This window comes from Nomia melanderi, chromosome 11, assembly GCF_051020985.1.
Source record: "Nomia melanderi isolate GNS246 chromosome 11, iyNomMela1, whole genome shotgun sequence".
Lineage (NCBI taxonomy): Eukaryota > Metazoa > Arthropoda > Insecta > Hymenoptera > Halictidae > Nomia > Nomia melanderi.
The window spans coordinates 11,713,677-11,740,916 of record NC_135009.1 but is presented as its reverse complement, the minus strand read 5'-3'; the positions used below and the strand labels follow the sequence as shown (position 1 = coordinate 11,740,916).

At 41.0% G+C, this 27,240-nt stretch overlaps 1 protein-coding gene across 5 annotated transcripts; it reads right to left on the bottom strand.

Annotated features, from left to right (window-relative positions):
* Positions 1–538: 538 nt before the first annotated feature.
* On the bottom strand, positions 539–27,240 carry Dscam3 (Down syndrome cell adhesion molecule 3). Of its 5 annotated transcripts, XM_076372007.1 has the most exons (27): positions 27,085–27,240; positions 25,450–25,690; positions 23,713–23,866; positions 23,499–23,650; positions 22,335–22,604; positions 20,734–20,879; positions 20,329–20,545; positions 19,526–19,744; positions 17,638–17,931; positions 16,589–16,819; positions 15,621–15,776; positions 15,438–15,508; positions 14,376–14,619; positions 13,655–13,801; positions 12,888–13,049; positions 12,580–12,796; positions 11,851–11,939; positions 11,591–11,770; positions 11,252–11,440; positions 10,620–10,805; positions 9,607–10,054; positions 8,667–8,890; positions 8,259–8,427; positions 7,431–7,594; positions 6,324–6,426; positions 4,731–4,931; positions 539–4,015 (listed from the first exon to the last, which is right to left on the bottom strand). In XM_076372007.1, exons 1-27 carry the CDS (start codon positions 27,220–27,222, stop codon positions 3,964–3,966), a joined length of 5,064 nt encoding a protein of 1,687 aa, XP_076228122.1. In that variant the 5' UTR covers positions 27,223–27,240; the 3' UTR covers positions 539–3,963. The 5 variants fall into 5 exon arrangements, with proteins under 5 accessions (XP_076228122.1, XP_076228125.1, XP_076228123.1 ...); XM_076372010.1 differs by lacking the exon at positions 4,731–4,931 and having other exon boundaries at positions 6,315–6,426; XM_076372008.1 differs by lacking the exon at positions 4,731–4,931.

The window sequence follows — 27,240 nt, the reverse complement described above, 5'->3', positions numbered from 1 at the left end:
TCGTAAATGGTCAATTAGAAACTAGCCGTCATAATTTGGTGAACATTCACAGATTCCATTTTGTACCATGACTGTTTTTAATTCGTTAATTATTCCTGCATTATTATACCTATATTAAATTCAGATGAATATTAACACATTGTACGCCGGCTAAATTTCAGCTGCTGGAAACGCGAGTGTCGATGATTGTATTGATATACTTTTAAACATAAATCAAATCGAAATTTGTGACTTACGAGAAAGAATTCCGATTTTGTAATTTTACTTTGGATTTATATTATACGTAATTAAAATGTCACGTTAATATAGGACTAGTAATCAAGACTAAAAATCCCGCAATTACGCGACATCGGTGTATAGCGTATTAACAAGCTTCCCTGGAATTAATTAAATTGGACGTACACGCGTCACTAAAGATTGAATTACGAATAATTATAGAACTCAAAGCAACGTAACACAATGATAGAAATAACTTGCAGCGTTGATTTACCTCTAAAGGATACAGGAAATAAGTTCCACAGAACAAATGTCTGTCCTTCTTTATTAACAAGCTGAATTAACATACCTTCGGAAAGTTTGACACTTTGACACGACATTCGATTTTATTATTTACGCTCCACACTCCCCACGTTAACCATAATGGACGATGATTAATTCATCGAGCTTCGTCCACGGATACTTAATACGAGGATATGATACATAAATGTCTAAAGTCCCACGATTCCCATGTACTTACAAGTATTCTGCTCGTAGCCGCAGCTGTACACTGTCGAACGAGCTTCCTATACATCACACGCGATCATTCACACAGACGTCTCTCATCCGAGCAAACAAGACGAAACAAAAAGTTTCCCCAATTTCTCACCCCATTCTTTTCTAACTAACGATCACGTATCTCGATCGTGACCGGAGGACTGACTAGAAATCGAGCACGATCGTTGTACGCGTTCTTAACTCTGCTGCGCTCCTCGATTTATAGAATTAAAACAGTGTAAGAACACGTTGACTAGCAACAAGTATCTTGCAACATTCCTAGATTCAAGTCGCGGTAGCGATTATCGTTAAAATCATTTAAATGCTAATTGCATTTAATCCGCAAGAATTAATTGTCAATCGTGAACAGTGTCAGGCGAAATGATTGCAGTTACAGTTAACAATTAACAGTTAAAATAATTGTAAAGTTAACCATAACTTCAATTAACATGGTCACCTGATTGTTAATTGTTAATCCAGTTAATGTTCGCCAGACGTTGACACGATTACAATGAAAATTAATAACATTACCAGAAAGAAGTGCGAACATGTTCGCTCGAAAATATCACAACTAGACCCAAAGGACGCAGCAGGATTAAATAAACATTTAGATTCGACATTCCCGGAAGCTGTCCATCGCGTTCTGTACAGATTTCGCAAACCGTTGGTTCGCGAGAGGGCATACTCTGCTCGGAATTTCCAAAATCTGTACCCTTTGTCCGCACGCTCGAGGATCCTCGACTCGTCGTCAACTGGTAAATCGTAACGTCGTCTCGCAATAGCGAGCAAAGAGTGGAAACGATCAAATTGTTTACAAATTCAAGTAACGCTGGAAGAACTTTCTCGCGTCTCTGTAAATGTTAACGGTACAGGAACTTCGGAGATCGAAGACGTGATATCACACTTTCGTGAGGGTTTCAAACGAAGCTGATTTGGCAGTCTGTTTGGTCAACATGAAATGATAGTGTAAACGGTAGGGTTCGGATCAGCGGCATCGAGTCGAACAGTCAACAGCTTTCACTCTGAAAATCAATCGAAAGTTACAGAGGACACCCTTTATCGTTAATCCGAGGCGAAAGCGACGCGCTAATCCGAGCCGTATAGAATTCACAGTCAAGTTCGGCGCAGGTATCATCCACAATGTCTTGCCACGTCGCGGTGAAGTTGTCATGGATGATTCCCATCGTTCGACGAACGGGCGTATTATTTCGAATCCTAAAATACGCAGCGGAGTCGATTAAAAAATGGAAAACTGTACGATATGAAAAGTGGAACATTAAGAGGAATTGCCGTTGAGCGAGTCTTTCGTTCTCTTTCCTCGAGAAGATAGACGAAGTATGCCCTCGTTCTCGAATACTGAAACCGGTGGTTCGTTTCGGTTATTACAATAATTAAGGGGCAATAGCCCCGAAGTAGTCCCGGCGAATCGTGAATTCGGTTTGATAGAGAAACCGTAGATATAGCTAACGCATCGCCGTGTACTCTGTATTAATTCAACAGAAATTAATATTAATGATTGCACGTCGAATTGAAAAACTGTTCTACTGTTGTCGATGGTTTACTCGAGAAATGAAACGTATATTTATAATCGATAGCGCGGTAACGATGAGAACATGTTATTAATAGTAAAATAAGTCTTATAATAAAGTGAATGAGATCAGCCTCGATATCTCGTTTCAAGAGGGATTCGCTGGGACTAGAACTTTACACGATACTGGCGCATTGAAGTCCCATGTCAGTCTGTGTAACGAAGAATCAATAGATATTTTCTAGATCGTCGATCGTGGAATGAAATCCGATCGACGCGAGTTCTTCCATCGTAGAGCGACATTCCTCCTTTCGCTGGCCCGCACATCGGGAAAAACGAATCGACGCTTCGAAAGTTCGTTATCGAATTTTAGAAAAAAGCTCCGATTGCAAGGACCGCGAAAGGTTGCACGTTTCGTTATTTATAATTAGCTATGTTACAAAACGGTCCGCCATCGCGCGGACGACGTGGCCCTTAACGTTAGGTATCTTTGGCGGTAATTGATGACCGAGGTCGCTTGCACAGCGATTTAATTATCCATCCTCTAAATACGTCGCTTACATGTGTAGGTATATATACATCTTAGAAGCTAATATCTGTCCCGATCACACGATTCTTCATTTCGGATCGCAACTGCGCGAATCGACGCGCTGAATGAACGATTAACCAATTTGCATCACGTGTTAGAACGAAGGCTACTCTATTATTGCCAAATTATTACCTTCATCGTTACACTGGAATGGTTAAACCATGGAAATACGTGTATGAATCGTAATATAAAACAACAACGATGAAGTGAATAATAAGAATAGAAAATAAATATTAAAATCGCGAACAATGCAAACAATTCAAACGATACATGAAACAAACAGTCACATCCAACGAAACGAACATCGAAACGCACAGTCGCGTCCTGTTAATGCCGATAATCATAGGAATATTGTATACAATTGGCCCTCTGTCTCGAGCAGAAGTCTCGTCGGCCATTTTGTCGGGTAGCAGCGCCTTCGGCGCGAATGGCGGGAGAAGACTTCGCGGGAACGAAGTGTCCCCGTTAATGGATACGATTCTTGATCGCGCGGAGGAGAATGAAATGGAAAACCCGAACGTTCGTCAATGAAATTCAAACGGTCGTTTCGCGATTAATAACGGCGCGACACACGATACGCGGGATCTACGCTATACAATGAACGATTATATTCGAGTGTAATTCATTATTCGTCGCTAAATTGACTTGTTTCCTAACGCGTCAGGTCGGTGTTCCGATCTTTTTGGAAGTGTCCGGGTCGGCCCTCTTTCTTCCGTTTAGGAGTATCCCAAAAGATCGTGGAATTCCTCACGAGCGGCCGCCGTAAGTAAGTTACTTTCATTCGCGGTAAAATTGGTCGTACTCGGAGCAACGCAAAATGGCGGCGCCCGACGTAACGGCAGTATTAGGTGCAGACTTATTTCGTTTCGTTTCCCTCTCGAATGTTTTTCCAACGAATTCGCGGCCGTTTCAGCATGCCAAGCTTCTTCCAGCGTGATCGGTCATCGTTGTTGATCGGCTTTTTACACTGGTCGAACCCTTGCGAATAATACCGAGTACTTTTGACAGTGGCTCCGAGCCGCTCGGCCAGTTACAGACAGTCTTTCCCATTCACGTTTCCCGAATCCTTCCGCTAGAATTCTTTAAGTCCCGATCATACGTGAATAGTGAACTCTTGCCTCTCTTGCTCCTTCCTTTGCTGGTACCTGGAACGAAGCGTAAACGGTTCGTTAATGATTGCAATCGACAACTGTGTCAACGATCGTGTACACTTACTAGTAACTGTCTAAATGAATCGATTAGACAATGGGGATATATACAAACAGTTAAAACGAACAACGATTTCAATCAGCAATGATCGCGATACGATTATTCGTCGATGAGATGAGCGGATTGGAAAGAAGTTACGTGTTCTAATAAGCTGCTACTGAAACGTGTGTCCACTTTCTCTATGATCCTTAGTGATTCGCTGGTTTACTAGTAAGTGTGAGACATCGAACTCTATTTCCATTAGACTAACGGTAAGTGGTATCTTAGTTTCTTGTAGAGGATGTGGTAAGCAACTAAGTACGAAATTCGGTGCTACTTATAGAGACGGATACATTTGTTACAGTTTGATCTAAGAATTTTGGGACAATTATGGATACAATTCTTCAGTAATGAAACTACTGAACGTGCAATTCTTTCATTCACAGTAACAAATACTATTGAAACGATTATCTCGATTGAAGTATTTTCCAATTGAACATTACAGAATTCTTTCTAGAAATTCGTTTGCTTTCTCACTTGTGTCACGACGAATCGAACGCCTGCCGTAACCGAATTTTCCGACCGTGTTCAAATGCAAGCGTCTCCGTAAGCGTAAAATAATGAAACTCAACGTGTCAGCTTACTACGATCTACGGAGGTTCGTGTCGATACCTAGCGAGCATAGATTCGACGGCCTCGATCGGCAGTCTGCCCAAGCTGCCGCCGTGGCGGGTCCCGGCTGACAGACCTTGCCATTCGCGATCACGATCACGATTACGATCACGGTCACGGTCACGGTCGCATTCTACGTCGCTCAATTCGCGGCTGTCGCTAAACCCGCTTGGCGGCAACAACGTCATGTCCTCCACCGAACTAAATGCAAAATAGACCAGAGAGATACGTCTTAGGAAAAACAGTGATGGATTAATTGGCGGGCGAACAAATCACGATTCGCAGGATTGACCCTCGTAAATACACGTGCCTCGGACCCGATCGAATTCACAAAATCAACTTGAACCGACTTCTTCCAGGCTGTACCTTGTCGCTGCTGAATACGAGTATGATGAGTTATAATATTATAATAAATTATGAAACCCATGTGTTCGTAACACCGAATGAGAAATCATGGATTTTATATTCCTTAACACTAGAACTACCGAACAGTCGAATTGACTTTCCGAAATTTTTCTATGGAAACTGTTAGTGGTATTATTGAAATTTCTAGGCATTCACAATTCAGTTTGCCTATCGCTAAATCAACTTCTACAGTAATTTTTCCGAGAATTATCTGTTATCTTTGTAACAATTGTGAAGAAAAGGAATGGGTCATTTTGAACTCTGTGGTAGTTCTAGTGTTAATTCACAGTATGGAAACTATTGAAACGGTTATAGTAATTTAGATATTTTATAAGTAGTTTATAATAAATTATAATATTATAATAAATTATGAACTCCATGTGTTTGTAATACCAAATGTGTAGAAACGATGGATTTTACGTTCCTCAGTTTACAGTAACGAAACTATTAAAATCATTGTCGTGATTGAAATATTTTTCTAAATTTTTCACAAGAAATCACAATATCATAATAGATTATGCTAAATCAATGTCCACAGTATAATATGCATTGACGACTTGTTCGATGGTACTATTTTACGTTTACACAATATTCACGAGTATAGTCACAAACATATATTTCACGAAGATTACATCGAGTCCCTGGTTTCCTCTTCGAATTTCACGTTCGTTTCGAGTGACAAGGGTTAACAGTGAAATCGGTTCAAATTTAATCTTCGTTCGTCCACTTCCCGCGAGAGAAGTGTATTGAGCCGGTCGAATTTGGTACAGTTCGCGGACGAAGTATCTTGGTAACGGAAAAAGGTAGTTCCTCTGGTTGGTGCAGAAGCAGAAGGTCAACGTATGAAATCAGAAATAAAATATACAAAAACGATATGGTAAATTATACTGCGACAAATTCAGCGTGGGGAACAAGATTCTTTTACGATTGCTCTTAGGATACGAGTGTTTCAAACGATTATCAAAAGTGCTGCGCAAGATACGGGGTACATGTACAGACTTTGGAAGTGAAGTTTCGTGTGGGGTTCGAAGAAGCGAGGAGACCGAAGTCCTTTCGTTTTCCCAGAGTCTACGTTTTTCCATTGTATTCACTGTACGCCGGCACGGGACCGATCAGACCGTGATGAAACACGAATACCGAACATAACCAGGACTGAGTGCTATGTGGAAACAAACAAACCTTGGCTACCTGCGAGTGGACCGGCTCGGCTGTCGGCTTCGTCGTCTCGCAAGCGAGGGTGAACCTTCGTTGTTTGACTCTGTACTCGACTCCACTCCTCGTGAGAACACATCTGCGACAAATTTTCGTTCAATCATTCGTTACCGTAAATCATTCGCCAAATGAACGAAATGTCCAAACTATAGAGGCTATAATTGTGCTAACGGACTAATCAAATCTAAATTCAACTGATGAAACTATAGAAGTTTGTAGACAATATCGTTCAACACAAACATTCGAGAGAAATTTATGAAATTGCTAATGATTGAAATGTAATTATTAGCACTAACCATACCGGCAAATATCTAGTTACGAAACAGAGGTAAGCAAATTAGATAAATGTTTTTAGTGAGAACAGAAACGAAAGGAAGAATGAAAATTGGGGAACTGATTAATCGGACAATATAGGAATTGATATTAAATTAACACGTTAAGCGACTCGCAAAGCGTTTTCTCGTAGTTTTTCTTCTGTAGCGAAGAAAATCAGGAAAAATTATTCATTGTTTGATGTTACAACGTTCGCATTACACTATTATCAACTTAGTTACGTTGTTGAACATTTTCGTTTCACATCGGTTATCCTGTACGTTACGATTGTTTTCTAGTCATTCAAAAGCGTCAGTCACCAGTGACTGACATGGAGCTTAACGTGTTAATTGAGCAAAAGAAAACGAAGAATTTTAAATCCAGTCGGTTAGTGCTAGAATAATGATTTGAAATATATTATCAAATAGTAATGTCCATTCTCAATTTTGGATCACCGAAGTCTTTAACCCTTCGCGCTCGAGAGGTGACTCTCAGTTATCATTTGATTTGATACAACAAAATTACAAAGTGTTATATACTATATTAAGTTTCATAGAATGCATCAATATGTGAAATATTGAAAGAAAATAGCTTTGTTTCTTAATTTAGGTATGTTTTCTCATTACTTCGTTTCAAATAGTGTCGTCTACGTCTCATCGGAAAGTGTCGGAAGTTTCTAGTGGAACGCTTCCGAGCGCAAAGGGTTAACTATCGACAGCAAAATAGTTTCAATAGAAATTTCAACATGTCTTAAGGGAAATTGATAGTCACCTCTGCAGGGCTTCACAGGCACCCTGTAACTAGGTCCTGCGCACTCTCCGCAAGGACTGCCGGAAGTGTCGCTGCCGGAGCCCTGCCGGCTGGACCGCAGCTTGCTTTCGGCCTCCGCGATGCTCGGGAAGTATCGTTGCTTGTGCCACCTTGAGGTTTTGGACCTGCATGTGAAAGGACACCAGAAAGGGGAAGAGAAAGGGGTTCAGGAGCGAAATTCAAGGTGCTCCGTGTTCACTGGACGCTAGTGTTGTAAAAATCAGCTTCGAGCCTGCGCCCTTCGGCGCTTGAGCCTTGAGCTTTAAAAGCTGAAGTTCGAAAGCTTTGAAAACTAGAAGTGAACCTTGAGGGCATTCGTGGCTCGAGTCTTTAAGTTGGAAGATTTCTCTGTATTGGTCTGTTGGTGTATTAAAAGCTGAAGTCCAGGAAATTTGAAATGTCTCGAAGACTGAACTTTAAGGCTCCGGGGCTTTAGGAGCTTCGGGTGTCTTACTTGATTCTTTTAAAGCTTTTCTTAATGCTTCTAGCTTTGGGAGTTTTACAACACTACTGGACGCGGAAACTAAATAAAATTTATGAAGCTATGATAATGTAAGATCACAGAAATGTATATGAAATTATGTGAAATTGTATGAAACTGTATAGAAGAATATAAAGCTGTATAAAATTATATAAAGCTATATCAAACTATATAAAACTCTATAAAACCATATAAAATTATATAAAGCTATATCAAACTATATCAAACTATGTCAAACTATATCAAACTATATCAAACCATATAAAAAGCTTTCGGGCACAGAGAGAATCGGAAGAAAACCTTGTTACCTCTCGAAATCCACGCTGGATCGCTCATAGTCGATGGTGTTGATGTCTTCGTTCTCCAAATGTCCGAACGTCTTGAACTGCATAGTGTAATCGAGCGTCGCCGTCGTCACTGACCGATTTTCTCGTCCGGGAACGCTGAACGTGGCGTACGGGCTTATCTCGTACATTTCTGCGAAAGAAAATGGCCGGCTATACTTACCTTTCACAACGGATATCAAAACTACGTCTAAAAAGGTTCTACATCCTATTATTTACTAAAAGAAAATTATAATCGAAATCTTAATAGCCAGACTTTCATCCTTCAGTTTTTTAGAAGAATTAGCTTGTTGTGATGAAGTAAATGTACTATTTTTAAATAACCGATTAATATAAAGAATAGAGAAAGGTTGATTTAAAACGTTCACGCACCTGACCCATGGTCATTCGACTTATGGTTCTCCTGTTTCACCGGCGAACTGGTGTAAACCTGATGATTCCTCCTATTATCACGCTCCGCGGTAGACTTCAGCTGCACGGTGGACATGCAGCTGGATAAATGATGATGTTGTTGATGTTGCTGCTGTTGAACCAGTCCCAATCCTGTCTGTTGATTCTGCTGTTGTCCGGGAAGGATCTCGCCTAAATAGTTTGCCCTGTGAGCATGAGGAAATAAATATGAATCGACCGAGAATTCTTGAAATCCTAATTTTAATCAAACTCTGATAAGCACATGAAAGAAACGACCTTCTTCTATAAACAACACGAATCTTACAATATAATAAAACGAAGTTCAAAAGAAAACCAAATGAACCTCAGTCTTTAGCAAATATATATGTCAATTTTAGTTTACGTAATTACACAAATATCCTAGTAGTCTACTTTTAACACGTCGAATGCTATGGGGGTCACCGGTGACCAATCAAATAGAATTACTATAGATCATTCAAACGACGATTATTTGAAAACATTTCTATATTAAAAATAATGCCACCTAATGCGGTGCGATTCTGCTAGATCAACGTGCAATAATAATAGTGCAATTCAAACAAATGGACTTAATATTATATTTTTCCATTCTATGTTTCATTTCCTTTGACTTTGTTAACTGTGGAGACCTTATTTGAAATGATTGAGAGCCTGATGTTTGGGAGTTGTTTTTTTAAACGAGCAACTAAGAAGTTGGTTCATGTTATTTATAACCTAATTTAGCTTTTCTAACTACAGAGAGTTGATTTTCATTGACCTTTTCAAGATGAAAACGAATATCAATTTTTCAAGAAACAATGGAATAAAATACAATAAACGTCTGCAGACCTAGAGTTAGAGTCAACAGTTTCGAGCTGAGAGTTGCCTCTCAATTTCCCGTTACCTTCCGCTGCGTTTCAACATCACGTATCCCAAAATGACGGAGGAGATGACGAGTACAATGGCGCAGACTAGGGGCACGACGACGTAGAGGACTCTTTGATTCGGCACAGTCTTCTTCACGTCGTCCTCCATGATCAGATCGTTCGGAGGACCTATGCTGACGCCACTCAGCGTGGTCGTGGCGAATTCCATTTGCGTTTGCGTCGATCCGGCGTCGTTGTGGGCCGTCAGGCGCAGGCTGTACCACGAGGCGGTTTTTAGGTCGCGTATAATCAGGTTCTCCGTGGCGCGGCTCGCCACGAGGATCCACGGCTCTGTGCTGACTCGTCTTCTGTATTCGACCGTGTAGTATTGAATGGGACAGCCGCCGTTGGGCCAGGACAACAGGTTCAGCTTGACGGATGTGCCGTTAGCGGAGATCACGTCGCGATCCTTCGGCACTAAAGGAGCTGCGAATTAATATGAAGTTTTAGAGAAATTGTAATTGAAGATTAAAGATTGCAGAACGACGAAAATATTCTTTGAAACGGTTTTATATTATTTAGTTTACTATTGTTAATTGTTTGCTTTACTTATATTAATCGATTGGTTAATTCGTCTTAACCATTTGCACTCGAGAGGCGACTCTCAGTCACCACTTGGTTTGATACAGCAAAACTATGAAATTGAATGTTTATTCTGAATCAAATTTTGTATTGTAGAAATATTTAAATAAAATAGCTTCGTTGTATATATATCGTCGGAAAATGTTGAATATTTCCAATGGAAAACTTTCGAGTGTTATCGTCGTCGCATGTTTCAAGAAATTTTATTTTATTGTAGCTTATGATTCAGTTGAACTCTTTTATTTTAACGTTATTTTTGTTGATAGCTTCGGGTAATTTTATTTTCTTGTTACTGTTAGTGTTGCGTGTAGAGTTTGATGGGATTTGTTGTTTCAAGAACATCTTCGTTTACGTGCTCAATTCTCTGTATACGAATAGATGATTCAGTAAGGCAGAGAATGTAAATTACCGGTTCCTTTGGTCGTCGCGCTTATCAGGGGACTCGGGTCTCCGGTGCCCACGCGATTGTGCGCAGTTAAGTGGGTCAGATAGGAAGAACCACATTTTAACCCGGATAAAATGAACTCCGTCTGCTCCGGCGACAACGCGATTTCCTCCCAGCCACCTTGGTCCCTTTTGTAACTTAACACGTACCCTAGTGAAAGCCACGAAGATTCTATTAATTGCTGCTCCGTGATGCGGGAATTTGAAAATAGAATTTATCGTTAAAAGTAATATACAGAAATACCGTTCCTCGGCAACTTTATTGTGAAGTACCGGAAAGAAACGGTGAATCACTCATGAGTAAATATAATATTTATTGTTCGTTCACTCGTGACGACTAATTCTTGAAAATGTACTATCTAATACTTATTATTTATTCATATTTGATAACTAAATTTTTGAAAATGTACAAATCTAATACTCATTATTTATTCATATTTGATAACTAAATTTTTGAAAATTTATAAATTCTGATACTCCTTATTACTTTATTTTTGACGACTATACATTTGGAAACCTACAAATCCAATATTTATTATTTATTCACTTGTGACATCTGCATTTATACGAATGAAAATTGACATTTCAATCACGTGCCTTGAATGGTAGCGCCACCATTATTAGGATGATTCCATCGAAGTCTTATGCTATTTGTTGTAGTATACTGCAGCTCTAGCGTGGGTGCTCTAGGCGGCATCACCACGACCACCGTGTAAGTAATAGAATCGTCGCCGAACAGATTGCTGGCTGAACACGTGTAATTTCCCGCCACCGATTGTTCTAACCCTAAACAATTAGTTTACATTCCTTCGTCACTGATCACGAGTTGTTAACTAATAGCATTGAGTTAATCGATTATGCTTCTAAGTTTCTAAGCTCGTTAGACATATAAACTATCATAAAATTATTAATCAGAGACCAAAATACGAGACGTACCGCGTATGTTAAGATGGCCGTCGGCGGTCAATTCATAATGGCGGCCGGTAGAGACTTGGCCATTGCGAAACGTCCATATTGGCCGCGGCGTGGGGTTCCCAACAACCAGACACGATAACGTGATCGATGATTTGATCGCTCTTCTCAACAATTGCGAAAACGACGCCACTCTGGCTGGAGCTTTTTCAAATAATCGGAAAATTCTTAATCTAATCACAAGAAGACAGCAGTGGACAATAATTGCTCGACTGAAAATATACCTCTGGTGTTCGTAGTTTGCGTGACTATGGTGGTCGCCTCTCCCTCGCCTAGTCCAGTGGTCGCAGACACCCAGAACTCGTACAGTTGTCTGACAAAACAAGATCCTCCACTCAAATATTTATTATTATAACACATTTCCAATTGTAATATGTAAACAAGTGAATATAATATTTTCTAAACATATCACTAACCTAATTCTAACATAATCAACGTTCGAACTGATACGAACAATTGTAAACATTAAATTCGCTTTCCAAATGAATTTAATTGAATTCACTACCCCCTCAATTATTCAATTTTGTTTTACTGAATTATTCAATTTCAAACACGCTAATATTATTACCGTCATCTTAACACACTGTATGCCGGCTAAATTTCAGTTAAAAACGCGAGCTTCGGTGATTATATTGATATATTTTTAAAACTAGAACTACCGGGAGGATTAAAATGATCCATTCCTGATCTCATTTTTTCCAGTTATTCAACAGATAACAGATGCTTCTCTGAAAAAGTAGAGAAACTGGTTTAGCAATGCACAAACTGAATTGCAAACCAATTGAAGTCTCAATAATTTAGTATATTGTAACATTAGCAGTTGAACAATATACTAAAAACCCCGCAACGTGTTAATGAAAATATGCGTAACAGCCATCTTTTGCCAGCATAATCCAAATCGAACGATTATCGGCTACATTCGCAACAATAAAAACAAGAATCCTTCGAATTACCTTTCCACCAAGCCCCTGAGCTCCATAGTTAGGGTATCGGTGGGCGACGACGGTGGTTCGTGCATGGTGTGCGTGTTGTGGTTGCTGGAGCCGGCCTCTCTGCTGTAAACCGTGTACTTGGAGACGTTCCCGTTCGGCTGCAGCGGCGGTAGCCACGAGACCAATATGCTCTCCGCCGTTAATGCTAAGGCTTTGATGCTAGCCGGTGGGCCGGGTACTAAAATAAATGAAGAAAAAAAACAGTTTCCCCCATAATATCCGTCGAAGAAGATTTTAACGTTGATTGGATTCGATTAATGGAATCGTACCGTCTTCCTCTGTCGTGCAGAAAATCGGCGGGCTCAGAACTCCGTCTCCCGCGCCGGTGTAAGCCAACACTCTGATCGAGTAATTCGTGTACTTGTACAAGGTGTGCAGATAAGTTTCCACGCTGGAGGTTTTCTTCACTTCGCCGACCGTGGAGATGTCCACTGGAACCGTTCGAACCACACGTTAGAACTGTTTCATTGTAATCTTACTGATTACTATTATTTATTTATTTCATTAAAGAATTCCCTTGTTCTACAATATCGTATGAGACTCGTGACGAAGATTCCGACTAGAATTAGTTCAACTTCAATATTACTTTTCTATTATTAATTGTAATGCTTCAGAGTAAACGTATACGTGGAATAAGCGTAGAATTTGTTGCTTTCCTGATGAATTATTAATTGTAAAATAATCCCACGAAAGAGATCACTGTGCAAAGGGTTAACCATCTGAGAGTCATAGATCTATCGAAAAATCGAAAAACGCTAAGTGCCGCGGTCGCGCTTCCTTCGTTTCAGTTCAGAAACTGAACTATGCTGTTCTGTTTTTATGAAAAGATTCTAGTGCGACCGTTCTATATTTCCATTTATAAGCAAGCAATAACGAAAATAAACATAAATAATTATAAGGGAGATGAACAGATAAAATTCATTTGATTCTATGGACCGATAGGCTGGCACTTTTAGCTAGTAAACGGTTAATATAAATTAATTGTAATTCTTTTAAATAGAATTATATGCTTCGTCCAGAGTGCATTTTTACTCACTGTTGTCGGTGAGCACTGGTCTGTAGTACACTTTGTAGCCCTGAATGATCCCGCCATGTTGATGAAGCGGAGGAGCGCTCCAGGAGACCTTCACGCTTTGGGAGGACAGGGGGATGCAGGCCACATGCGTGGGAGGAGTCTCTGGCACTGAAATGATCGATGTAAGAATGTTCATAGATATTTCAGGATTGATGATTGAAATGTTGCTTTTATTAACCCTAATCGTACCACGATGTGACTCTCAGTCACTTATGAGAATAAAAGGAACAATGTTATCGTTCTCGTTCATAGGGTTCAAATTTTAAAAGGCCAAGAAAACTTTTGGAAATGCGGTATGAAATAATGAGAAAATTTAAGTAAAACGTTCAAATGTCACTCAAAGTCACATCGTCCGATTAGAGTTAATGAATCAACATTGACAGCTATTTATGGATTCTGTATATAAAACTGTAATAAAACGGAAAACATATCAAAAGTGACGATCTTCTACTGTAGATTAAATGAAAGTGGTTTATTACTCTAATATAAGACCAACAGTGTTATTCATCGAAGGAAATGAAATTAACGGGATTAATCAATTTCCAAATTCTCCAATCACGAAAGGTGTAAAAAAGAATTACAATGAAAGCATTGTAGTCGATGAAAGTTATTGTTATATTAATGATTAATAATTTATATGCTTATGATTATTAATTCTATTCATTTGCCGATGTTTTCGTACCTCCTTCTTGCGTTGTCCCGACAATCGGGACGCTGGCCGGGCCACTGGCTATGCTGTTGAAAGCTCTGATCGATATATCGTACTTGGTGAACTTCCTGAGGCCGGTGAGTTGCACCTTCGTGGTCGCCCATCCGTTCACGGTTAAACTTTTGCTTTGGTTCACGCCCGACGTCGAAGATGAATGCTCCGACCACCTCACTATGTAGCCTAATAAATCCCCGTTGCTGGACTCTTTCGGCGGCGGCTGTGAACGGGACGCATCAATGATTCAGAATTCCCCAGCATCATGTTTCCATTTATTATTCAATGTTACAATTCAGCTCAGTCGTATCGATGAACGTGATACGTGAGACTAATTTGTGAGTTTTCTTATAATTAAAGAAAATCGAAGGGTCAATCATACTCTTCATAATAAGGCAATAAAGCTAATAATAAAATATCTAACGGAACGTTTATTGGGAAATTTCATTTTCAATGTTCAATATTCAATGTTGAATCGTGGAATATTTTGAAAACAATTATTCTGCAAACTATTTATCTTTAAATTCTTTTGGTACTGTACGACTTAATTATCTTACATTCAATTCTTTCTTTTCGAACTGTGCAACTTACTTATCTTATGCTCAATTCTTTCTTTCGAAACACTGCGATTTGTTTCTCTTATATCTAATTCTTCCTTTCGAAACAGTGCAGCTCATTTATCTTCCATTCAATTCCTTCTTTTCGAACTGTGCGACTTATTTATCTTATGCTCAATTCTTCCTTTTCAAACACTGCGGCTTGTTTCTCTTGTACTCAATTATTCCTTTCGAAACAGCGCACATCCTCTATTCAATTTTTTCATTCAAACCAGTACAATTTATTTATCTCATACTCAATTCCTTCCGTTGAGACAGTGTAATTTATTTCCCTCGCGTTCAATTCTTTCTGTCGAAACAGTGTAATTTATTTCCCTCGCGTTCAATTCTTTCCGTTGAAACACTGCGATCTATTATTATTTTCCCCCAATACCTTTACGAATTTCCGTTATGTAAATTGATGCCGTCGGAGGATATTCCTTACCTGCCAGCTAACCATCAGCTCTCCAGGCCCGGCGGACTGCACCTTGATATTTTGAGGAGGTTCGGTCGGCGCTGTTACACGGGAGAGAATCTCATTAAATATAACAAGATACACTTCGGGGCTCTCGATAACGTTATAAGCCCGGCCGAGAGGTCGTACAAAGACAGAAATGCATTTCTTTACCTTCCTCCTGGGTCTTCGCCACCACGGCGTCCGTCGGCGCGCTCACGTCTATCGAATTTATGGCGAATATGCGAAACGTGTAAGTCACGGCGGGGTGGAGCCCGCCCACCAAAGCCACTTCCTGGTCCTCGCTGGACGACTCGAACGGGGACAGGCCTTCGAAAGCGAACAAAAATGTTTTCTCAGAGATTAATCCTTTGCACTCGAAAGGCGCCTCTCAGTCACCACTCGACCGGTGCATCGAAATTGCAAAATTTCCTATTTAACTCTTTGCACTCGAAGCTGTTTCTCGCTGACATTACCAGCAACTCGAAGTAATTTTAATAGAAATTTTAATAGAAAAAATTAAAACATACTATTCTTTTCACAGAAATACAATACGAAGCACAGTATAATATAAAAAATTCTCTCTACTCTTCGAAGTTCTATTCATACATGAGTCGCTCAGAAACCAACGCAGTTAAATCCAGAAGACAAAACTTGTGAAAATTAATATCCCCTAACATATTTCTTTCCAAAATGTTTCTCGTCAATGTGATCAGTACAGTCCTTCTCCAAAGTGTAAGCTCCGTGACACACTCATTCCACAACAATGTACAAAACTCAGAAAACATGAAAAACTCGGCGTAACCGCATCGAACAACTCGTGCATCACACTTACGTGAAAAATGGAACAAACAGAGCAAAATAAACCCTCCGTTATGCTGCGCGTCCTCCAGTGACACGGTACAAAGGCAAAACAACGTGCATCCATTACGTGCTAATGAAACGAAACTTTTGGTACAAGCTAATACGATAAACGAAATGTACCGCGATGAGAGACGTTCCATACCTCTGTTCAACGCAAATGGGTTAATCTATCATAATAGAACGAACGAAGCCGTATGAAACAGACGGTTCCCGTCGGCTGTGCACGTATGAGCGTACTCGGGCGATCAAAGAGCGCATGATTAAATATGGTTACGCACCGTTCTGCGTCGGATGGATCGCATTCCCGGCGACCGAGGTGCCCGGCGTGTATGTGACATTGTGCGTTTTCGCCGGGTTCCAATCGTCCGTCAAACCGTGATTCAGGGAACGATACTGAATAACGTAATTCCGTATCGGGCTGTTCCCGTCAAAGGCTCTTTTCCACAGCAATCGTATCGATCGCGAGCCGATTTCTATGACCTCCAGCGAGGCGGGCGGATCCGGTCGCTCTGAAAATTCACAAAAACCGGAGCATAGTGGAGGCCCTTCGACTCTCCTCGTTCAACGGGAATACGTGTTTACAGGCATCGGTTTATCTAGGGAACGTTGAATAATCTTATTCGGACGGGGACCAGTGTCCGTCGACACCGATCCACCGGTTTAAATAACGACCGCCGCTCGGCTGCCATCGACAGGGCCAGTTTCTGAGAAAGAGGTTCACGGGTTTAATCGAGGCTTCGACTGGTTCGATTGCATTTCCGTTGGACGCAACGTCCACTGTCGAAGATCGATTCTATCGACGGCTTTACACCGGTGAATCGATATTGTTACACTGTTGTTTCAGGTTCTTCCGATGGGTTTGTGTAGATTTTCTAGGTCTTCGGGGAATGAGTCGAATATTGATGTACGAAGGCTTCGAAGGATATCCTTGTTACAGATATTATGTCGCTAAGTGGAAGCATGTGGAATAAAAAGATTTATCTTATATTTAATTCGATTCGATGAAAACGTTCGACTCGGTTTCCTCAAGCTAGCAGATTAACATTAGAATCATCAAATTTAATACAACTAATAATTCATATCAAACTTATATAATATTCAAGCTGTTTAAACTATTTACGAACTGTTTCCCTCTAAACTCGTTTCGAACGCGCAACATTTCCAAAACACCGATAATTGCGAAATAAGAAACTCTTATACCGTAGCGCACGTGGAGTCAAAGATATTATTCTTATCGCGTCGAAAGGACATTCGAAAAACGTCGAAATTCCCGAGTGAAAGACGAATGATGTTCCCGTCTGCGTCGGCAATGGAAAAGAGGCAATACCTTGAACGGCCAGATAAATCACGTGCTCGCTCCTCCCGTAAGCGTTGTCGGCGGTGCACCGATAGACGCCGGAGTCCTGGCGGTCGCTGCTGCCGATAGATAATTGGGACTTGAGCCCGGTGTCGGTCTTAATCTGCCTTATGCTCAGCCGATGGCTGTTGGCGTCCAGCCGGTCGCTGTTGTGCAGCCATTGCACTTTGATAGGGTTGTCGCCGATCACGGTGCAGTCCAGAGTCACCGACTCGCCGCGCCGGATCGTCACGTTTTTGCTTTGGAACTCGAATCTCGCTGGTTCTGGAAAGATCGCCGAGGAGAACGATGACAGGGGAGGGACAACAAAAAACGGAACGCCGCCGCAGATTTAACTTTAGCTAAATTCCCGCCCGGAAAGCTGCCCGATTCGCGACAGTTTTAATCTCGCCCGGTGAAGTTTCATTCCGGCCTCGCCCGGCGTCCCGCAGTTTTCGCCGAGTTTCTTTGGAAGACAGCGATAACCGGGGATACTTGAAAACTATTAATAAGGAGGAGCCAATTAGCAAACCGGCGGACGGCTCGGTGAATGTGACGGGAGATCGGCTCCTCGAGAGCCGACTGTAAACGAGTAGCGGGACCGCGAAGTTTTCGGGCAGCGTTGCTAACTTTGGATCTCGCGGGTTCATCGACTGACGTGATATCGCGAGCAGTTGGCACGATTCAGCGATTCGTCCTCGCGGTTGATGGGACTGTGTTCTGATGCGAGTATAAATATTTAATGGGGACTGAGTAATTTGGGCTGGTTCGATGCGTCGATACGCTAAGCTGAGCTTTGAATGTTACTTGACAATTTTACTGCCACGTCACCCAGATTCGGGTGACACCATTTTTCACAGAAACTTGGACGTTAACACGTTCGTTACCAGCGCTTATTTAGGCGACGGTCTCCTCAATTATATTTCCTTCAATCCAATAAATCTAAACGAAACGTTGGGCAAATGAAACTGAAACGAGTCATGGAGTTCCCGAATATAACGTAGTTTATAATTTCTAATAATAACATCCATAGGATTAAGTTCATTTTCATTATGTAAAATATAGGATTACGGCCGTTAGAAATATGTGACGCTGGTAGCGTGTTAATTTTCTTGGTGACGTATCGAACAAACCGAATTTTGGATGTATGAGATTTTAGTTTCTGGTTAATGAAGAAAACTGTTTCGAGTACATGGGAGTTTTGATACGTTTACGTGGCAGTCAAAGTGTTAATGAATCCATGTATAGAGGTCAGAATTTGAAAACTAATCGTAGAATGGAGAGTATTCGTTCAGAGGAAGATGGAATGTATTATCTCGAAGTCGGTCTAGACGTAGTCCAAAATAATCTAGAAATCTCAAAGATTTCTACTCGCAATAATACAAAAGAGAATGAAGGAAAGATTCCAACAAAAATAATAGCTGGTACACAAAATTTCGCTGATAGTCTAGAAATCTCGAAGATTTCTACTCGCAATAATACAAAAGAGAATGAAGGAAAGATTCCAACAAAAATAATAGCTGATACACAAAATTTCGCTGATAGTCTAGAAATCTCGAAGATATCTACTTGCAATAATATAAAAGAGAACTAGTGAAAAATACCAAAAAGATAATAGCTGATACACAAAATTTCGTTGACCCGGTCAACAAAGTTAGTTCGTTATCAAAAACAGCATCAGAAAAAGGGTCGCAGTTGGCAACGAAGTCGTTTCCTTATCAATTGTCGGATACCCGTGGACGCAAACTTCATCAAAGATCCTGAGCGTATCGATCTCTATTCACCGTCACGGTCAAAGTATCACTACCGAAGCGTTTCGTGTCCCGGTAACAAACCAATTCTCATCGGGCTCGCTGTCACAAGTCCCCGAACCACGTACCGTGAACGGACACGTAGATCACTTTGCTAAGGCCGGATCCGATCCCGTTGTTGGCGCGGCAGAGATAATGGCCCTCGTCCTGCGGCCCGGCGGAGGCGGTCCACAGAGATCCGTTCGGCAATATGGTCAGTCTGCCGTCGGACCCGTCCAGCAGCGGCTGATAGTCGTTGGAGGTTCGACCCTTGGCACGCAGCCACGTGACCCGTGGCGGCGGGAAACCTTTAACAGAGTTTGGCATCGATTCATTGATTAATGGGTAGGATAAAAAAGAATTTATCGTCGAATAATCGGCGATTAATTTAATCGATTAACCGCGGGAGTAATGAGTTAGTGATTAAAGACTGAGTTGGGCATTGATTAATTGGTAGGATAAAAAAGAATTTATAGTCGAAAAATCGGCCATTAATTTAATCTGTTAATTATGTGAATAATGAGTTGGCGATTAAAGACTGAGTTGAGCATCGATTCATTGATTGATTGGCAGGATAAGAAAGAATTTATCGTCGAAAAATCGGCGATTGATTTAATAGATTAACCATGGCAATAACGAGTCACTGGTTAAAGACTTCAAGTTGAGCGTTGATCGACTAATTAATTTTTTGCGATGAAAAATATTGATCGTCGAAAAGTGAAAAATGAATTCAATCGGTTAAAGAAAGGCATAATGAATCACCGATTAAAGACCTTGGATCATAAATGCCTTAACAAGACTCGTTAGAGATTAATTTCATTAGAAAAAAATGTCAATAGTTACTCGTTAATTGCCACTAAGGAAAGAAGCTGAATTTTTTCCCAATCCTGACCTTTCGCCTCGCAGTTGACGATCAACGGGTTGCCAAGTAAAGTGGCTACGTCCTGCGGCTCATAGATCCACTGCGGCGGCACTTTCACCAAAAGTTCGGCGGTGTGGTTCACTCTGGCTGCGCTGTTCGTTGCGACGCAGGTGTATTTGCCACTGTGACGTGACGACAGTTCCTTGAACACCAAGACGCTGAAGAATTCCGCTACGCTTTCTTCGATCTTCGAGGAAAATAGAAAATGTAACAATTTTGAGCCTTTGATTCGGTATATTGTTCTATTATCGTTGTGATTATACTGTTACATTTGTTCACTTGTTATTATTGTTATTTATTATATTTCTGTTAATAGACAGATTCATTTCAGTGCGCGAAACTAAGTGTTGATTGGAAAAAGAGTGAACAGCGTACGCGTAAGGAAGATGGCAGCTTCTCGCCATCCTTTAGCCAAGAAAAGTCAATCGGAAGATCGCCGGAAGTGACGCTGCAGGTGACTTGAGCGCGTCCGCCTTCCTGGAGGTTCGGAGGGAAATTGAAGGGACTCATGACCGGAGGACCTGGAACAAATTGAAAATTCGCTCAGTTCTACAAAATTCAATTTTCATTTGATTTCTTTTTATTCGAGGTACCATTATTATTCGAATAATAGGTAATAAGGGAGAGGAAGTATCACTTCGAGAAGCATTTCTTTCGAAGTTCGCGTTCCAACAGCTGCAAATTGAAAATTCACTCAATCATTATACAAAATTCAATTTTCATTTGGTTTCTTTTTATTCGAGGTACCATTATTATTCGAATAATAGGTAACAAGGGAGAAGAAGGATCACTTCGAGAAGCATTTCTTTCGAAGTTCGCGTTCCAACAGCTGAAAAATTGAAAATTCCCCCAATCATTGCACAAAATTCGATTTTCGTCTCGCTTGTTTTTCTTCGAGACAGTATTATTATTCGAATAACGGGGAACAATGAAAAAGAAGGAGTATTTCGGGAAGCGTTTCCTTCGTAGACCGCGACCCAACCGTCGCAAGAACCGGAAAACCTATTTCTGGCTGGAGTTCACCGTTTTCCATCCAACGCATTCATCCGCTCGGCTTTTTCCCTTGCCGCGCGCCTTGACAAATGAGAGAAACTTAAAAAGTAACGTCACGCGAATACTTCCGGGTGCGCAATTTACTTCCTGGCTTCTTCGCGGACGTAAGCAGTCGACCAGCAGCGAACGGATGGAAAAAGAACCGCCTTATTTCTTATTTACAAGGGCATACGTATCCGTACACATATTTACTTACCGTGTTCGCGATCCTGTTACAACGTTCATATAAAATGTACAATACATACGAAGTTTCAGCAAGAAGTACCGTTCCATTTTCATCGTGGAAATATGTATGAAAATGTGTACATTAACGGAATTCAATAACGTTCCCTACATGTTGCGATACAGTTGCTTTTTATTTATTTTATAGAATCGATTCGTTAGCGAATCGTTTTTGGAAAGGCAACTCATATCACAAACTTACGTCTTCCATCCTCAAACGATTGAAATTAGTATGTAGGAGAGAATAAAAAGAAATTCAGAAGAAAATTCTCCAGTTCTCCTAAATTGTGTTGTAATCCTTTGAAACGTCGAAGAAAAGTTGTCGAATGTGAATTGTAAAAAGCAAATTTATTTATGATTACAATATAGATAGCAATAAATTATTCACTGCTGACTACAATTATCAATTACACTATAATGAATAATTACCAATACTTCTGACCATACTTGTCAATATTAATCAATCCCAAATAACACTATAATTAACAATTACCAATACTCTCATGGTAATCTATATTATAATCACCAATACTCACTGCCGACTATAATTATCAATATCAATGCACTACCAATAACACTATAAAGAATAATTACCAATACTTCTGACCATACTTATCAATATTAATTAATCCCAAATAACACTATAATCAACAATTACCAATACTCGCATGGTAATCTATATTATAATCGCCAATACTCACTGCTAACTGTTAGTCTGATGTCCCTGCTCGCGGTTTCCCCGGACGGTGCGCGCACCATGCACGTGTAAGTCCCTGCGTCGTTAGGATCCACGTTGGCAATGGTAAGGTGGCCCTCGCTGTCAACGCGGTGCCTTATGTCAAGGAGCAGCTCGACACCGCCGCGCGACCATTCGACAGACGTGATAGGGTAGCCGGAGTAAGGGCACGCGATCGTGGTATCGACACCGGCTATCGCGCGTACAGACCCTATCGACCGTATATACGGTGGACCTGAAATAATTAATCGACGTGAAGTGCCTCCCAATAGCTCGTCCATATTGAATGATCCGCGGAATCCGTCGAATCGTTATTTTCCACGGTACAGCCACCGTTAATTGCGTCCGTCGAGGACGAGACCCGCTTTCAGAACGATATTCCATTCACAGAGCTGCACACCGTATAACGTCGAATCGTATCGCCGAATTTTACTGCGCTAATGTAATCAGGTTATTTCGCTACTTTCCGCTGCGAGCATGTTTTTCGTTAATTTCCCGAACCGCCTCGCGTTTAGCAATTAATTTTACCGGCGATTGATACCGCGCATGATTTTCAAATGCAGCCCGAGTGTCTCCGATGGAACGCGGAATGGTAGCATCGAACGCGAGAGAATTAATTGAATACGAAACGAGACGTTCGATTAACGTCGTTAATCATTCAGCGCATTACGAACTTCTTCGGAGTTACGTCGGAGAGTACTTCACTGTCCGTAATTCACGAGGCGGAAAAGAATTCCGTAGAATTTATTGATTAATTCGCGAATCAAATATTCATAACGGGAAAATAAATGGCAGTGTTTCAATTCCTCCGTTAGGAAACGCGATCTCAATTCTACAGCCTGTAACTTCAGATTATTCACAGAATAAACGAAACAAACTGAAATCTATATCGTTACAAATACTTACTAATAAAAATCCCACATTGAGCTCAGAAAAATCTAAACCTCACTTATCAGACTATCAGCAAACCTATAATTCCAATTCTAGAACCCCGAAGCTTCAAATGATTATTTCCAGAATAACTTACGCAAACTACATTACAAGAAATCACCAGTAAAACCAACGAATGGAATGATAATCGAATGAACCGGTTCCTCGATCGCATTTTACTCCCAAGAACGAAGGTTACCGTAGATGTTCAGCCTCGCTTTGTGCTCGACGGTGGCCAGCGTATTGGACGCGACGCACGCGTACAGTCCGCCATCTTCGGCGCCGGCCGACGATATGTTCAAATGACTGATCACGTCGCCGGACTGATCGACGTACTGTCCTATCGCGTACCTGCGTGGACATTGTTTGCGGTTAAGAAGCGGAATATTGATCGATGCGATCTAGATGCGCACCTGTGCCCGGCGGCGATCTCGCTCAGCGGTTCTCCGTCGAGGAGCCAGGTGAACGACGGCGGCGGTGATCCGGTTGCGGAGCATCGCAGGGACACCGGCGGCCCCGGGCGCAGCGCCTGCTCGATGAACGTGTACTGCAGCTCCGGCACAGTGTCTGCGATGATTGAACAATGATCGATCACAGTCCCGTAATTGTTCCTCGCGGAGAGCTCCTCGAAACAGTCCGCCAATCACGGGATTTGGAATTTCGGATATTTGCTTGTAGGATATTATACCCTGATACTTGCCCTTTATTATCCGGGGTCTACCGTGGCTTTTGATGTTCGAAGTACTTGGCGCAAAGCGCTTGGGGAGATCGACGCAGGCAGCGTTCAGGGGATTTGGAATTTGGATAAAGTGTTCGGAAGATTTCTGGGATTTCGATGCTCGAGGTACTCGTTTAGAGATTGGGATCGTTTGATCGGTTGCATCAAAATTGTAAAATTTCGTATTTAACTCTTTACTCGAAGCTTTTCTCGCTGACATTACCAGCAACTCGAAGTAATTTTAATAGAAAAAGCGTGTTCATATAAATAAGTAATACACGCATGAAAAGAAAAGTCGTAGATGTATCTTACTGTTTTCTATAGATTGTAGATGTAAATGTTATAATATATTTAATAAGAAAATTTTACAGTTTGTAATGACAAATTTTAAATGGCTCTGCAACGGAGCTCCGAGTGCAAAGGGTTAACATTAAGTATTGAGTAATCTGTCGATACAAGAAACGTGGAAATAAAATACCAATGTTCATTATTTTGTGAATGGATCCCTCGTTAAGTTAGTTTAAAAGAATGTCATCTATGTCTCATAGAAATAAATTGAATATTTCTAGTGATCAATTTTTGGAGTGCAAAGGGTTAATTGTCGTTGAAGTGTTTGAGTCTTGGAGCTTTTAAAGATGATTTAGATGTCTGATGTTTCCGGTTAATTAACGCTGAAACTACCGGACGGGTCGAAATGATTCACGATTTCTTCCGTATGTAATGATTAAAAAGATAGATGTTTCTCTGAGAAATTATTAAAGAAACTGATTTAGCGATACGCAAACTGAATTGTAAATCAGTTGAAGTCACGATAGATGTATTTTCGAAGTTTCTACGGAGGAATTTCGAAAAGCAGATTTAACTGATCGGTAGTTTTAGTGTTAAAAATATTAGACTTTTAATATTAGCTTCAACTCGATACTCGAGCCTTGGAATCACTGAAGATGATTTAAACGTTCGCTGTTTCTGAATTGAATGTCATTTTTCGTTACATCTATACAAGTCTCAAATTTCTCAAGATCTTAGTTCAAATTTTCGTCGCTCCAAATTCCGGTGACTTTAATAACGCTTCTCAATTTCATATTCGATTCCCAAAGACCTCGCAATAAATATTTCATCGAAATTTAGGTCAACTGAATATCATGTAAGTCAACGCTCGAACATTCTACATCCACTTGCGTTTCCTCTCGAAATGCCTCAAATCCACTCCAAGCGTTACAAATTCGATAAGAAACGATCTTAATTCTCAATCTAACTTCCTATACGTTTTATTCGAACATTCCGTAATCCGATGAGAAGTCGAGCGACACGTTAAACTGCGTTCGAAGCAAGTTGTTTCAGATTTCTGAGTGAAAAACCGGGGATCCGTTCGATGAAAAACGATCGGGTGGTTTGCAGGACGTAATAACGTGATAATTAGCGGCAGCAGTACCTCCGAGTTTCAATTCCGCAGTGGCCTGCGCGTTCTCCTTGTCGCTTCTGACGAGGCACTGATACATCCCCTTGTCCTTTCGGCCGACCGAGCCTATCACGAGCACCAGAGGAGCCAGCAATCTGATCCTCGTGTCCTGCGTGGTCAATACCGGCACACCATCGTGCAACCACTCGACGCTCTCGACCGGATAACCCTCCACTGTGCAATTCATAGTGGCGGACTCGCCGGAATTGATGGTCTGTAAATAACCGGGAAACGGTTAACGATTCGTGCTCGAAAGTTAATGCCCGTGTCACGATTTACGCGGCCACTTCTTCCCCGCCCCGCCGTCGGCCGAGTCTGTTGCTCCCCGTTTGCCCGATTTCATTTGGCAACCAACGGTCAAGATTAACGGGGACTGGAGAAGATTTTCCGAAATGCACGGGCTGCTGCGGAAGTTGCAACAAGTACGAGGAACGTTACGGATAAGCTTGAACTAATGGATTTATCGTTTCTCGAACTACTCTGCTGCGATACTAATGTTTTCCATTGTGTTGCGACGGTAGTTTTCGATCTTACCGTGAAGGTGTGTATCTCTTTACGATGATAATAATTGAATTTCGAAGATTTGATGGTGACCTGACCAAGACCTGTGTAAGATTCCATTGTGTTGTCTGGGAATTTGAATTGTGAGCTTCGATCTAAGCGAGACTGACCGAGATTTCATTGACGAAGGTGTTTCAGTTTATGAATAATTAGCGATCGTTAGAATTATGAAATTTTTTGGTTCTTTTGGGAAGTTTCTGAATGATTGTAACTCGAGAATTTTCTGGGACAGGCTTCGTGAGTTGATACGTCACGATCGAATGCCGACAAAATGGCGACTTGGTTTGGTATCTAAAATCTGCGAATGATTTAATTATTCAAATAAAGAACGTTCTTATTTTCTAATATTCATGATGCTTCGATGTATAATTGTGTTTTTATGTGTTAAACAAATTCTCGTTCGCGGAAGGTTAAAGGTCGGGCGAATGTTATTTCGGGGATTTCGATGGCATCGATGGTATCGCGGGATATGCACGTCGTGATAATGAAGATGTATGTTCTTGATGGGGTGGGATTTGATTAGATTGTACTGTAAGTTTCAACGGTGGCCTCGTTAGAACAGCTGTCGATATTGCCGATGGATTTTCTTTTGAACTACCGTTAGCAGCGGAAGCGTATTACATTATGATAATGTAGTAATTACAAGCACTTACTAAATTGTATTTCATACAATTTTGCTAAAGTAACAAGTAAGGTAAAGTTTAATAATAACGTAGTAATCATAGTCACTTTCTATATCATGCACCATATCGAATGCCGACAAAATGGCGACTTGGTTTGGTATCTAAAATCTGCGAATGATTTAATTATTCAAATAAAGAGGGATTAATATGTTTTCTTATTTTCTAGTATTCATAATGTTTCGATGTATAATTGTGTTTTTTTTTAATATCATAAGAAAGTAAGAATTTTATATAATATCTCTTTCATCGCGATCGTTCGAACTTTCGAAGTTCAGTCTAACAGAACGCGGCTGCGGATTATTGCATGTAACAACTTCTGATTTCGTGGGGCGGGAACGTTGACGACGATTCGACAGATTCGTACCTGTACACGGGGTTGTATCCGCGCGTTAAGTTTCGACGTGACCGACAGGTGTGTTTCCGCCCGTTGCTCGCCGACCTGATTGCTAGCTCGGCAAATGTACCTTCCTGCGTCCTGGGCGTCCACGCGACGAATTTGCATCAAATCGCCCCAAAGTTG